General features: G+C 34.2%; 2 protein-coding genes across 2 annotated transcripts; both read right to left on the reverse strand.

Moving 5' to 3' along the window:
* Nucleotides 1–273: 273 nt before the first annotated feature.
* LOC109188189 (probable membrane metalloprotease ARASP2, chloroplastic) lies at nt 274–7,024 on the reverse strand. The gene is made up of 2 exons (XM_019338755.1): nt 5,502–7,024; nt 274–284 (listed from the first exon to the last, which is right to left on the reverse strand). Exon 1 carries the CDS (start codon nt 6,861–6,863, stop codon nt 5,529–5,531), a length of 1,335 nt encoding a protein of 444 aa, XP_019194300.1. The 5' UTR covers nt 6,864–7,024; the 3' UTR covers nt 274–284; nt 5,502–5,528.
* Nucleotides 602–2,574, reverse strand: LOC109188188 (transcription factor GAMYB). Its single transcript, XM_019338754.1, has 3 exons — nt 2,175–2,574; nt 1,152–2,022; nt 602–1,072 (listed from the first exon to the last, which is right to left on the reverse strand). The coding sequence occupies exons 1-3, from the start codon at nt 2,496–2,498 to the stop codon at nt 801–803; spliced, it is 1,467 nt and encodes a 488-aa protein (XP_019194299.1). The 5' UTR covers nt 2,499–2,574; the 3' UTR covers nt 602–800.
* Nucleotides 7,025–14,746: the final 7,722 nt, after the last annotated feature.

Raw genomic sequence — 14,746 nt, forward strand, 5'->3', positions numbered from 1 at the left:
ATTTTGAGATAATAAAAAAAAAACATTTTGTATTCATTAGTGTTGGAGTAAATAATACCAACACTTAGAGTTGAAAGCCAATCAATGGATCAAGGGAAGTGTCACCCAACCAAGCTAGAAGCTCAGCTAAACATACCTATCATATCATATCGCCCAACTATCATAGTGGTGTCAAAAGTTATACCTTGCCTTAAGCAATCGATAAGTTCCTAGCACGAATAGCCCTAAGCTATCGGAAGCATTTCATCTCATTAATACCTTGCCTTAAATTACCAAGCACAAAGGAATGTTGGTTGTAATGATTCATTTAACACCAATTCTATCGAAAATTACTTAGATAAGAAAAAGATATCATATTATAAGGGAAAAAAAAAGGCATTCACGTAGATATTACGGAATTTTGGAAAAAAAGTATAATATTTGTAGATCCAATAAATGTCAAGGGTGTGTCTCTCGTTGAAAGTCAAAACTAATAATTTTGTGATTATGAAGTTAACATGCCCTAGCTAGCTGGGCTGACGTGATCTTTGCAGTAAATTACTCACATATAGAACTAAAAACCAAAAAAAAAAAAATATATTGGTCTCGAAAAAGTTTGAACAGACAACAACATAAGCTCATCCCATTCGTCACAACCCAACAGTAGTACAATCATGCTATGGCTTGGAAGTTTGATGAATTAACTACTGATCGCCAGCCTAAGATCCATACCAAATTAAAAATTAAAAAGTTCTCAGAAATTAAGGTCTATCACAACAATACTATAACCTAACGTAACCTACACAATATTTCTTTCTAGTCTAGGAAATACAAGGCATGTTATTCCAGCACAACGTTGCCTCCGAGGTTGTCGTGCTCGACGATTTCGACTCTTCTTTATGATTCCCCACGGCGCCGGTGGCACCACCGCCGTCCTGCATCGTATTAAATGCTCCTCCGTTCACTAAATCGCCGCCGCCCTTCCCGTCGTCGTACCAGTCAGGAACTGGTAAAGCCAGTGGAAAATTGTCAAGAAGACTCAATATGTCGTCGTCCACCGGACTATTAGTTTCCTTGGCTGAAGCTGCTTCGCCTATACATTAACAAAAAAATTACTAATAATACCAATTAATTGATTATTAAGAAAAATGATGAATTATAAGGGATTGAACCTTCATAGCCAAAACTATAGACTGCTTGTTCATGGACGGAGGGCGGTGTTGGATTTCCCAGCAAAGCTTCGTACTCGTACGACGTAGATTTTTGTTTCCCTTTTCCGTCTGAGGAATCTTTGTTAATTTTCTCGACGTCGTCGCGCGTCAAAGCATGAGACTCGTGCAATAAATCCTCCAATAACCCACTGTTGCTTCGCGGTAAGCCCGGGAGAACTTCATAGTCATTAGCGTCGTCGCTCGGCGCCGGGTAAAGGCTCCCGGTGATCCCGGACGATGTGGTCGGAGTGGACGCCGGCACGGGGGTTTGGATTGAAGGTCGCTCTTGCAAGTTCGCTCCCGTGGGGCCGGCGAAGACGGCGGAGAAGGAAGACATGGCGGGATGGAGAGCGGCGCTAAACGGGAGTGACGGAATTGGCAACGGCGCGTTGAAATGTTTCGGCAATGGCGGCGTAACAGGGGAAGAGAACTGGTTGGGTTTATTAGACGAGGCCGCCAATGTTAAAGCGAGGCCACCCGGAGGGGCTGAGAAGAACTTGAAATGAGAGTTGTGGCCCTGGAGAGCCGTTGTCGGAGGAGATTTCATGGTCGCCGCCGGAGAATCGAACATATGGTCGTAAATAGACGGAGGGGGATTATACGGGGCGGGCTTGGGCAGGTGATGCGTCGGCGGCGGCGGAGCTGATAAAAGCGCTGACAGTGGAGACGATGAACGGCTGGATCGAGTTTGTTGTATTAGAATCTGGTTGGGATGATGATATGTGTTTTGCGGTTGAATTTCTTGAGGATATATAGGCAATCCGGCTCTCTGTCTTCTCTTCAACCTAGTGTTCCAGTAATTCTTGATCTCGTTATCTGTTCTTCCAGGCAACTACCAAATTCCCAACAACAACAAATTACATATATAAAATATTAATACGGTCCATTTTATGTGTCTGATTTAATTAATGAGATATTATTAAAAACAAAAAAAAATAATAAATTTGACCAATAAATAGTATATGTAAATGGATATTAGTGAACCTGAGCGGCCATGCGAGCCCATTTGTTACCGAGCTTAGCGTGAAGCTCGACGATGAGGCGTTCTTCTTCGGGGGAAAAAGCGCCTTTTCTGAGATTAGGTCTGAGATGATTAGCCCACCTTAACCTGCAACTCTTACCGCATCTCATCAATCCAGAATTCCTCTGCACCGCATTCCAATTCCCTTCGCCGTGCTTCTTAACGTACTCCATCAGAATCGCGTCCTCCGCCGCCGTCCACGGCCCTTTCTTCAGCATCTGCCGCGCGCCTCCGGTCCTCCCCGACGCTCCACCGCCGTTATTCATTCCTCCGCCATCCGGGGCCATCAACACACGTGGCAACACCGTGCAGCTTTGCTCTTCGGTTATTTGGTTTAATTTAATTAATTGGAATTTAAGGGCGCGCGATTTTTATTGTGTGTGTTTAAAAAAGAAGAAGAAGAAGAAAATGTATGGAGAAAAGAGAACCAGGTGAAAGAGAGTGCGGGAGAGAGAGAGAGAGAGAGAGAGGAATGAGAGTGAGAGCGGAGAGGAGGCTGTGGAGGATTTATAGAATGATAGGCGTGAGCTTACTTCTCGTCCCGGCTTGCAAGCTTCATGGCTCATGCTACATTTTTTTGCGCAGTTTTCTTTCTCCACTCTTTTTCAATTCTCACCTCCGTAATTATTTCATTTATTATTATTATTATTTTTCCTTTTCCTTTTTTTTTTTTTTTTTTTTTTTTCATATGAACTTTCGTATAGTATAAGGATGAGAGTTTCCTACTTGCAACTAAAAGTTTAAAGTTGTACTCTATATGTGAGTTGTTTATTAGTCTTTTTTTTTTTTTAATTGTTATTATTTGAGCTGATTAATTATGAATAATTTAAATTGGTTTATTTTTTGTTTTAAAAAAATTAATTTATCTCTTTATGATTATTTGTTAACTTTTTTTTTTTTTGAAAATATGATTATTTGTTAGCTAAGATCACAATATAAGTTTTACCAAAAGTGCATATTTAGTGATTGTATTTTATTTTTTTTTGAGTGACGAGAAACACGCAATCACTACCTAATGTCAATAAGTCACTCCAGCTAGGAGTTGAACTAGTTTTCCTTTATTTTGCTTTACACTTTTGTCATTAACCACCTACTATTCAATCCCCTTCCGGTCCACCCCTTGAGACGATATCTGGTGTGAGGATACCCTGTCTCACACACTCTATCACCACTTTACACAATTCAACTTTCAGCTACTGAACTTATTGATTCTGTGCAATTTGGTCATTGAACTTAAAATGTGTACAATCAAACCATAAAATAAGGAAAGTATGTGCAATTGGGACTATCTTCTATTTTTTTTTCCAGTGTAATCCGATCATGCATATTGTTTACATGGTGTATACTAATAGCTGTCCTTTCCTAAGTCATACTAGTTGGGAGGAAAGATTAAAATGGTTTCAACTCAAATTGTATTAAAAATAATCTAAAAAATGTCTCAATTGCACAAAATTTTTTTATTTAATGGCTCAATTGCACACTTTTTAAGTTCAATAATAGCTCAGTTGCAAAAAAAAAAAAAGATAAGTTTAATGACATACTCCGTACGTATTTGATACATTTTTCCTAAATCTATCAATTCTTAATGAGTTGTTAGCCGGTGAATTATCATTAAAAATCATATAATAATTAAAAAATGTCAACATTTTAATCAACACTTATGCTGAAAGTACTCGATAAATAATGTATAAGACTAAAATCAATCAAGTATACAATTAGAATCATTATTAATAATAACCGATACAGAAGTACAATCAAAACTAATATTGATTCACATTATAAGCTTTCCTAATAATTATTTTAAAAAATCCATGCAATAGATTCAAGAAGTAGTGTTAGCTGTGTTACGCACAGTCGATTATAGATACTCAAAAACTAACTGAATTGGAAGTCATTCAGATACGATATTGTTGTTGCCGAGTATCAATAGTTTGGTAAATAAAAGGTCTGTCTCAACTCTCAAGCATATCTTAAATATTAAACTCTGACATAAATTATCCTTTTGTTGTCAACTGCAGTTCACAACAATGCACCACATTTTAAATTGGGAAAACTACCATTTTAATCCCTCAATTGTTTTTCAATTATCAATGTAGTCTCTAATTTTTAAAATTTCGTCAATTAAATTATTCGATGATCAAATTGATGAAATTTTAAAAATATAGAAATCACCATTTTGGTCTCTCGGAAGGGTTTAATTGAAAAATTTTAAAGAATTCAATGATCAAATTAGTTGAAATTGAAAACTAGGGGTCGGGCTACATGGACAGTTGAGAAACAATTGAGGGACTAAAATGGTGATTTTTCCTTTTAAATTTTAAGAAAATTGGTTATTATATGCGGGCTAGTCCTTTACATTAGAGTGTATGTATGTATATATTTTTGTCAAACTAGTTTACTTAGTGCACACATTCAGATAGTAATTACAGCCTGCGGTTTCACTTGTCACCCCCACACCCCACCCACCCCCCCCCCCCCCCCAAAAAAAAAAAAAAAAAAAAAGCAGTCGAATGAAGGTTTGGAATGAAAATGATATCCAAAATTTCTGAATGACAGATCTCAACTCAAAATTGGATATAATGGCTTGATTAGAGTGAATGAAATCCTTCATGTTTCACTGAGAAATATCCAGATAAGTACAACATATAATGCTGCAATTGTTACTGAAATTGCAGGAGGGTTAGCTCCCAAAGAAAATTGAACATGAGAACAGGACAGAGACTAAAACATAAGTAGTTCATTCACTGAATTGACATTATGGCTTTGAAGAAAACAGATCATAACTGCAGATTCAAAGACCTCCCTTTAATAATCAATAAATTCATCAGCCCAGACTAATGTAAATGCCACAGGAAAAGAAACAGACCTCAAAATCTAAAAGGCTTCTCATCACACAGAAGAAAATTTCACTTCAAGAATTGATGTTACAGTAAACATGCCAGGTTTTAGGTCAACAGATAGACACCCATGGAGACAATTATCAAAAGATTTGAGAGGAACAATCTATTCCAAGTATTCAGACTCAATGTGATCCATAAAAATGTAAATGTAACGGGTTTTAATGGTACAAATATGCAGGTAAAGTATCATATGGTGGATACCTAGCTCAATTCTCCACGTTTAGTGCAGCAAACTACTAGTACACTTTAAACTTGGATCACTATCAAGGACGAGATGAGGTCAAGAGCTTCCTGCCATTGAATATTTAGGAGACGACAAGTTTAAATCAACTAACCATAGGCAACTCTTTTGCCTTTGAGGCATTGTCGCATTTACAATCAGATGGTTTCCTAGCCGGGAAACATTTTGCTGAATCATTACAATAAATCCTTGATGAAGTCGAGATTTAGTGTGTCCCGAACAAGAAGGAATAGTCCAAGAATTATGACAAACATGATTCCAGATGACATAATCCGCTGCTCTAATTCTAAAGGAAGCTTCCGCCCACCCCTAGCTGCTTCTATGAGAATCAAAGCCAATGAACCCCCATCCAAAGCAGGCAAAGGAAGAAGGTTTATCACTGCAAGGTTAAGGTTCAAAAGCGCAGCAAATTGGTATAGACCATCTATATTTGACTTTGCAACCTCAGCACCAACAGCAATAATAGCAACCGGACCAGAAACCTTGCTAGCAGTTTGAGAGAAGTTTAAAAACGTCTGTTTCAAGCTGTCCAACACATTATATGTGAGTCCCCAAAACTCACGCCCCGAGAAGCTGAAAACTTCAAATATATTCCTAGGGCTAACCTTGGAAAGCTTATAGTTCGGGGTTAACTGTACTCCAATTCGACCAGTACCATCTGTATTCATATCAGGAGTAACATAAACATCAACATTTTGTTTTCCCCTCCCTATCTTAAGCAACACACTTCTTTTCGGGCTGTTCTTAATAACATCAACAACCTCAGAAACTAAATTAGGCCCAGTTTTCCCAAGTTCAATTCCATTAACACCTAGAATAACATCCCCAGGGATTATGCCATCTCGGCTAGCAGCAGAAAATGGCCTAACATCTGGTACAAGCACGCCGGGGAAGGCCTCTTGCACAGGCAATCCAACTGAGAGCACTTGTGTGAAGATTATAACATAAGCAAACACTATATTAGCAATCACTCCAGCTGAAATAACAAGCACTCTATCAAAAATAGGCCTATTTTTTAGCAGATTCTTATCGTCTGGTGGGATATCACTATCAGGATCATTATCAGGAAACCCAACAAAACCACCTAAAGGAAATGCTCTAATTGAATACTCCACATTCTTGGAATTGAACTTAGCTAAAATTGGACCAAACCCAACCGCGAACTTACTTACATGAATTCCCTGGAGATAAGCTGCCAAGAAGTGACCGCTTTCATGGACTATGATGATAGCGGTCAACACTCCAGCTGCCTCAAGAACTGACTGCGCACCCTCAAACCCACCAAAATCCAGCCCTCCTATTGCCTGAAGCTTGAATCTTTTCCTCCTTCCCCCATTCTTGAATAAGCGTAAAGAAGAAAAAGAGCAGTGAAGTGAGGATTTTGAAATCTGGGATTTGCTTCTTAGAGGGAATTCTGAAATGGGCGCCTTCGAACTTGCTAATCTACTGAGGCATGAAGCTGAAGAAGAAGAAGAAGAAGCAGGGGGGGAAGAAGAGAGGTTTATTATCATTGTGCAGGGTAATCTTTTCCAATTTTTGGAGTGATTTTAGGGTTATTAAGAAAAAATGGTTTTGGTTTAACGTGGGGATGGGGATGAAACACAGAAATTGGATAGATCATAGAGGATAATTCATAAATTTGATTTGTGGAGGGGAAGTGAGTGATATGATGCAGCCACTCTCTTCTCCACAACTTCACTTTGTGGGTATCCTTTTGTCCATATTTTCGGGCTTTCATTTTCGGCCCGCAAGTTTGATCCAATGTACGATTTTGCAAATGCTATTTTTGGGCTCTGGCTCTCTTATTACACTAAAGAAAATGTGTACTTTTAGAAATTGTTATTCCCATCAAATTGTAATTTTGGGCTCTATGTCTCTGAATACAGTCATGGAAATTTCATCAAATTTTTGAAAAAAGGCTTAGTATACTTAAAATTTGTTATTTCAATTATATTTTTTAACTTTTATTTGATAAAATAATTATAGACCTTTTCTTTTATGGGTATAATGCATGTGCCACATCAACATAGAGTAGAAATGAAGTAAAAAAAAAATGTCCCAAACTAGAGCATTCTCGTACTAAAAGATCATTAATTCGGATTCTTGTCAACACCTTTTTGGTCTAGCTTGTCACACAGGATTTTCTCAATGTGATTTGCAAGATATTACACAGGAGCATTGTTTACCTAGTACACACTCTTGTTTAGTGATGTTGGTTTTACTCATAAAAAAAAAATTAAAAAATTAAAAAGTGGCTTTATTATTAATGTGTTGTGCAACACCATTTTGCATTTGGGGTGGGGGGGACTCTCTGAAGAGCCCTGGCCACTTTGTCTAGACAAAAAATGTCATTTTAAAAATAAATTATAATAAATAAGACTTATAAGTCAAATACAAAAAATCATTTTGTAGGTCAAGTAACATGTCACATCATTAGTTAACAAAAAACTTTTTTTTTTTTTTTTTTTTTTGAAAAAGTTAACGAAAAACTTATATAGTTATAGTTTGCTGGTAAAATAACCCAATTGCATGTACAATCTTTGTTTATTCGATATTACAATTGTACATTTTTTTGTCCATTAAACTTACAAGTTCATTGAATTATTCGATATTTCTTTTTGTTTTTAATAGCAAAACAAAAGGTTTTTTTTTTTTTTTTTGTTTTTTTTGTTTTTTTTTTTTTTGAAATGTCTTATTCCAATAAATTTAAACAAACTTATAATTTTTTTCTAAGAAGAAGAAAGAATGAATGAGAGATGCTAAGGAAGTATCATAAAGCAATCAATACTACCATATAATAAAGTCTAATGCCATAGAAACCTTCAAACAATGGGTAAAAATGTTTAACAATAATGATTGATCTTAATTAAGGCTTCTTAAACATGTCAAAAGATTGACACTCTTGGATTATTAACTAACTATGAGTCCCAATTAAGTACACCTCATTGCTCCTACTCTAGAGATTGGTGGAAGAGATAAATTTTGAAATGTGTCTCAACTGACCTATAGGTCTCAAATAATGTTTATTTGTACACTAGTGTCCACAACAAGATCAATTTCATTCATTTTTTTTAATGGTTGCTAGCAAAGCAAAATTTATAACATTTTTTGTATTGGTTGACAAGTTAAGCTGTTAATACTCTTGGATTACTATTCACCCTCCAAGTAGCAAATGTTCATATGGAAATTCCTGATAACATTTCATAACAATAAGATTAATTTCATTTTTTTTTTCTTTGACGATTACTAACAAAGCAAAATTTTAACCTTTTCTATATTGGTTGACAAGTTAATTAAGACGTTTAGATTATTGTTCACCCTCCAAATAGCAAATGTTCATATGGAAATTCCTGGTAACATTTCATTGCTGCATGACTTTTCACGCAGAAAAAAAAAAAATCCAGAAATGAATTATTACAAGTTTGAATTACTTGAGTATATTCTGTTGGAAGAAAATGCAAAAATGGTTCAGAATCAGTGCAAATTTCAGGGGCATAGCTTCTTCGAGAATGCTGACAATATGATGAATTGACGACTCAAATCCTTGAAGGACAATATATATATATATATATATATATATATATATATATATATATATATGGTGTCCGAATTAAAAGTCTTTTTTAGGGTTTTACACGTGATTTTATACAATTATCTCGCAATAATGTTACCATATATATAAATATATATAAACAACCATGATATATATATATATATCACATATCACATCATGCATCGTGTAAATATAATTATTTAGTAAAGATTGATCCAATATTTCAGAGTTTTAATAATCTTTATCAACTCAACCAATCCCAATTGACATATAATCTTTTTTTTTTTCTTTTTAATTTGACCAGACTCGAACGCAAGACATCTGATGAAGTTAGAAGAAAGGTCTATTATTCACATCCTAATGGGTTAGCACTTAGTTGACATATATTATGCCAAATGTTATGTTTATAATTAGTTAATTATTAAATTATGAGATCCATTTATTAAACAGTAAATCAATTATAGCGTTAGGTGAGAACTTTAATATAGTTGAGGTACATACCTGCAATATTAATTACTCTATTATTATTGAAAATTTGCAAAGTTTCATTTCAGTGCTGAGTAAGTCAAATTGGCTTTTTGTTTCTGGGTTCTTTACATGTTTTTAGCATTTCCATTAGAAAAAAAATCAATTTCTTTTATTTGCGAGAATGTTCAGTCTCTTCGGGTGAAATACAATTTAAAATTGTCGGGTAAACTTAGACTAATCAGTTCAAATCAATAATGATATTATGATAGGTAAACCAGTCTAGATTGTCCATTAATAACCGTCTCAAATCAAAAAGGCCAATAGACACTTAAACAGTTCTCATATAGAATTAAATTAATTTAGAACCTTGTTATTATTAAATTGACCAATTCGGTTGGTGTTGTCCCGACAAAAATCAATTTCTTTTTAATATGAATTGTAAGCAATTGATTTGAATCCACTAAAACTGTCAACAACCTTTTAACTTAATGATAATAATGATAAGATCGAGAAATGTCATTTTCCTAGTTGAGAGATAACAATACATATATTCATTGCATTGATATAAAAAAACAAAGAAATTAAAACCTGTCAAACCACAAACCGCTCAACTCGTATGTATGTGAAGAAAAGAGTTTCTTGCAAAACTTTCTATTAATGTTATCTGTTATTTGACGCAACAAAGAAGCGCCAAATGTAAAAGGCCAAAGAAGCTAAGATAGGGAAAGATAAACACTCAAATATTTTCGAGACATAAATTACAATTAGCAAGTGAATAAAATTTTTTATCAAATGTTTTCAAAATTAATTATTTTTTAATCAAATGATGTGTCATATTGCATTATTATTAGTTTATTTATCAAAAAAAATTCCTATTGAATTGACTAATAATAACACATTATGCTAACATCTTAGTTAAACATTTTCATATAATGAAGTCCATTATAAAAGACATACGTGCTATTTAACATCTTAGTTTATCATATGTATTGATAGTAGCATATGTATACAATTCAAATAACATACATAATTATTCATAGTATAAAAGACATACGGGCTATTTAACATCTTAAAAAATTGCATATACAACAACTATATATAATTCAGAACCTAATGTAATAATTAACTCGCTTTGTTCATACTCAAAACTGGCCTCACTAAAAATTATTACCATTATTGAATAACATAATAAAACAAATACCAACCTAAAAGTGTTTTTTTTTTTTAATTCCTTACAAAATTATAATTGAAGAGACTTAACCACTAAATAACCTGAAAGGTCATCCATCTGAGAAAAGTGATGATTAGTTACGTTGTCTCAAAATCTATATCGAATCTCTTGTGTGGGTCTGCCGATTTTGATTTGTGTTGTCATGTTATAACTAGAGACAAAAGTGGTTAAAACATAAAAAGGAAGTCTGATGGGAAGTATTCCCCACAGTCCCACACAAATTAATCAAAATTAGGCAAAACAAAAAAATTAAAAACATTAAACATAAGATGATGATGCTACGATGACGCTTTCTTTACATCAACACCACTAACTAACGTAGACCTACTGTATATGGTATGGCCATAGTTCTACTTAGGATATATTGTGCAGAAAATTAAGTCTAACCAAATTTTTATGTTATAAATGTGTAGAGAGAATTTCTTTTTGTACAAATTAAATACAACATATATGCACGTGTAAAGGATATTTTGAGTTGTAAATTTTGAAATTTCCTTCTAATAGAGTGCGGCTTATTTTTACTGATGATAATATTGGAATGAAATGATCACAAGTTCTAATTTTGTAGTTTTTTTTTTTAAAAAAAAAATTAAGAAAGAAAGGGGAAAAAGAGCAAAATAATACAGAATGGGACACGGTAATTTAATTTGGCGATGATTTGCAGATGAGAAGAGTTAAAAGTAGCGACAGAGCTACTAGTAGGTATGTATAGTACTTGCTACTACATTAGTATAGCAGTGGTATGCATGCATGCAAACCATTTATGATTTATATAAGGACGCTTCCCCGTGGGACCTAAATGCTATCCCTCCGCATTAGATTTTGGATGGATTGTTATCCATACCTTTATTTCTATATACTTGTATAACAATATAATTTATGATATGCTTATCAATTGTCACATTAAAGTATTTACGTACTACTATATCAAAAATTATAACTAATAATGAATGTGTAACTCTATTTATTTATACTTGCTTAGTAGAGGTTCAAATGTGTAATCTCCCATTTAAAAGAGCTACAGAGATGCCCAGATTAATTGATTATTTAATTAAGATATTTTTTTAAATTAAATAATTAACCAATTTGCATTTTCCTCATGTTAGAGATTTCTAATGCAACTTGACATCCTCATCTTCTTCTCTCTCTCTCTCTCTCTGAACTTATTTTTCACCTCCTCCGATCCACCCTATTTCTTCTTGCAAGGAAAATTTCTAACATACTATAATTATCCCAAATATATATCTTTCAATTCTCTCTCCCTCAAACTGTTCCTTAATATATAGTTGTTTTTTAAGGTTACGTTGATAGCTAGAACCTTAATTGCTGGAAGTTTTAAGGTAGGAGAAGAGAACGAAGATGGAATGGTGGTTAAGAGAGAAAAGAAAAGGGTGAATGGGATTAAGTGTTTTAGAAATCTCCAAACTCAAGGGGATTAAAATGTAGTTCGATTTGCTTTAATTATTATTGATTATTATATTGAAAGTATATATTTATTTTTATGAAAACAGTAAATATATTATTATTATTATTATTAAATAATTTATCATGATTAACTGTTTCCGACGGTTAAAATTTGCTGGATTGTCCCATTACCGTTATAATTTTTAATGTATAATTAAATAATTATAAAGAAATTGTAATTTAATTACTAAGAAGGGGCTACTAAAAGAATTAATAAGTCGCTCTTACTAAAAGCCAAACTTGAAATCTTGTGGCTATTAATAAGTTAAGCAATTTAGTGCACATATTATATAATTAAAAATGAACACAATACATTCCACAATTCACAGACGACTGAGACTCCCTCTCAGCCACGGAATATATTTTCTATACACTTCTTAATTAAATATTCTTCTTGGATCGGCAGCCTGCAGGCCAGAACTGGTAGAGAAGTTCAACCACCTAAAACTTAAACCCATAACCCATATATATTCATCCTTCCTGGTGCAGCTATTTCATATTTGCTGCTATTCCAGAAATGTCATGGGAAGAATTGAAGAAGAAGAAGAAGACGACTGTGAATATAATGTTGAGAGTGACAGTAGAGAGATAGATATTGATGCGATTCAATCTGAACATACATTTATGGTTAATCAGCCATATATATGGTTTTGATTGAGCCGCGTCAATATCTCTCTTTCAACCATATATCTGTCCTTACTCGCTACAGCGACGGCGATGATGATATATGATGGTAGCTAATTAAGCTACAGGCCTACAGCTAAACTAGGAACAATTTGCAGAGGTTTTTTATTTAGTAATTATTTTGAGGTATGTTATTGGCCGGACCTTAGCTTGTTTGGATGCTGCTTTCTGTTAATTGTTCTTCTGTTCTTTTTTTTTGATTCCTAGCTAGGGTTTCTGTATGTTGTCTGTTTAAGAAACAGATAGAACAAACACCGCCAAACTTCATGTATGTATATATGGGAGCAACTGTTTTTACACTGAGGAATATTTTGAGGTTGTCCCTAGCTAGTTCTGTCTCGGATTTTAGTCATTTGCAGGTAGCTAGAGTAGCTTCTTGTAAGATAACGAAACTCCAAACTCCCTAGTCCCTACCTAATTGCCTTCTATGAATAGAGAAATATATTAGGAAAATTTAATTTACAGATTCATAGGTTTGTTTTTAACATAATTTTTTAGCACCTTTCTGAATCGTGACATTGATTTTTTCTGAAAAGTTGTAGTCTCATCAATTACCTTTTTAGTGCTTCTTGATCAATTAATTATTGCCTTCATTGTATGTAAACAAAAATAGACTAAAAACCATATTGTAGTCAAATCAAAGTTATAAGAATGAATGTTTTGGCAAATTTTATCTTCTTCACGACTTTTGCTCCTTCCAAATTATGAAGATCACATTATATTCTCCAAGACCTTCTATTCTCTTAATTAATAGGAATAGGGGAACTCCTTATAGTCTTTATCTCCACAATTCTGAATTAGTTTGAATCCTAAACTTATGAATTTTTTCACCGTTTTGATCTTGCGTCTATTAGCACAACAAAACTTCTGTACTTATTTTGTGTTGGTTGGTTAGTTGAGTTAATTAGGCCAAACACAATCCTTGAATCTTCATTATTGACCATCTTCCAAAAATCAGGATTTGGTAATTTTCAAATTAAAATTATAAAACTAGTGCCAAGTACCTTGTGGTCTAATGACTTCATTGTTACTTTTCATAGGGAAAGTTTCACGTTCGAGTATTCCTTCTCCTGTGTTATTGTGAATCTACCTTTATCATTCATCGAGTTCTCTGATAGGCGACACTGCCTTCTCCTCTCAAACCATCTTTGATATTGCCTATCCAAATCCAACCTCGATAAATACCTTACAAACAATTCATCACTTTTCCTCCGTTAAACTTACTTCTTCCATCAACTATATGTTCTTGAAGACTCAATTTGTTACATTTCTCAGAGGATAAGTTGATGGCACATTACTATATTCGGCTTTGTTTATTCAGACTCTGGATGAGTGTTCCGTTGTAGCCAATTCTGTGATCGAAAATTGGGTCCGGCAGGATTCTTCTATCATGTCCACGCTCGATCATCTCGTCTGTGTTCGATGAAGTTTTGTATGTTGTAGTAGGGCATGCCACTTCCGAGGCCTTATGACAGACTATTAAAGCCGCTTTTAGGTCCTCATCTGATCAGGCACGATCTCCCGCTGTAGTCTTTGCACCAATATGATTCCACTACGAGTGAGTATCTTGGCAGAGTCAAGGTTTTGATTGGACTTGTTGTAGAAGCTAATCGAACAATTAGTTTGGTGGATGAACATAATATATATATGTTCAAAGGTCTTCACCTTGAGTACCGTGCAATTGTTCAACACAACGACTTACATTTTGTTTGTAACAAAGTAGTATCAAATGAACTACAAGTAAATTACATCTCTACAAAAAAATAAAAAAAAAATAAAAAAAAAAAAAAACAAACAAATTGGTAGACATCTTCACCAAGCTACTAACCACAACAAGATTCAATGATCTTAAAGAGACAAGCTTAATGTTCTCTCTAGAGAACCTTAAGCTTGAGGGGCTATTAAGACGTACGTACTTTGTATACTAGTCACACTAGAATTCTTTCTCTATCTCCTTGTGTTATTGTTTATCTACCTTTTACTCTTCCTCATCT

The sequence above is a fragment of the Ipomoea nil genome, unplaced genomic scaffold (assembly GCF_001879475.1).
Source record: "Ipomoea nil cultivar Tokyo-kokei standard unplaced genomic scaffold, Asagao_1.1 scaffold1421, whole genome shotgun sequence".
Taxonomy (NCBI): domain Eukaryota; kingdom Viridiplantae; phylum Streptophyta; class Magnoliopsida; order Solanales; family Convolvulaceae; genus Ipomoea; species Ipomoea nil.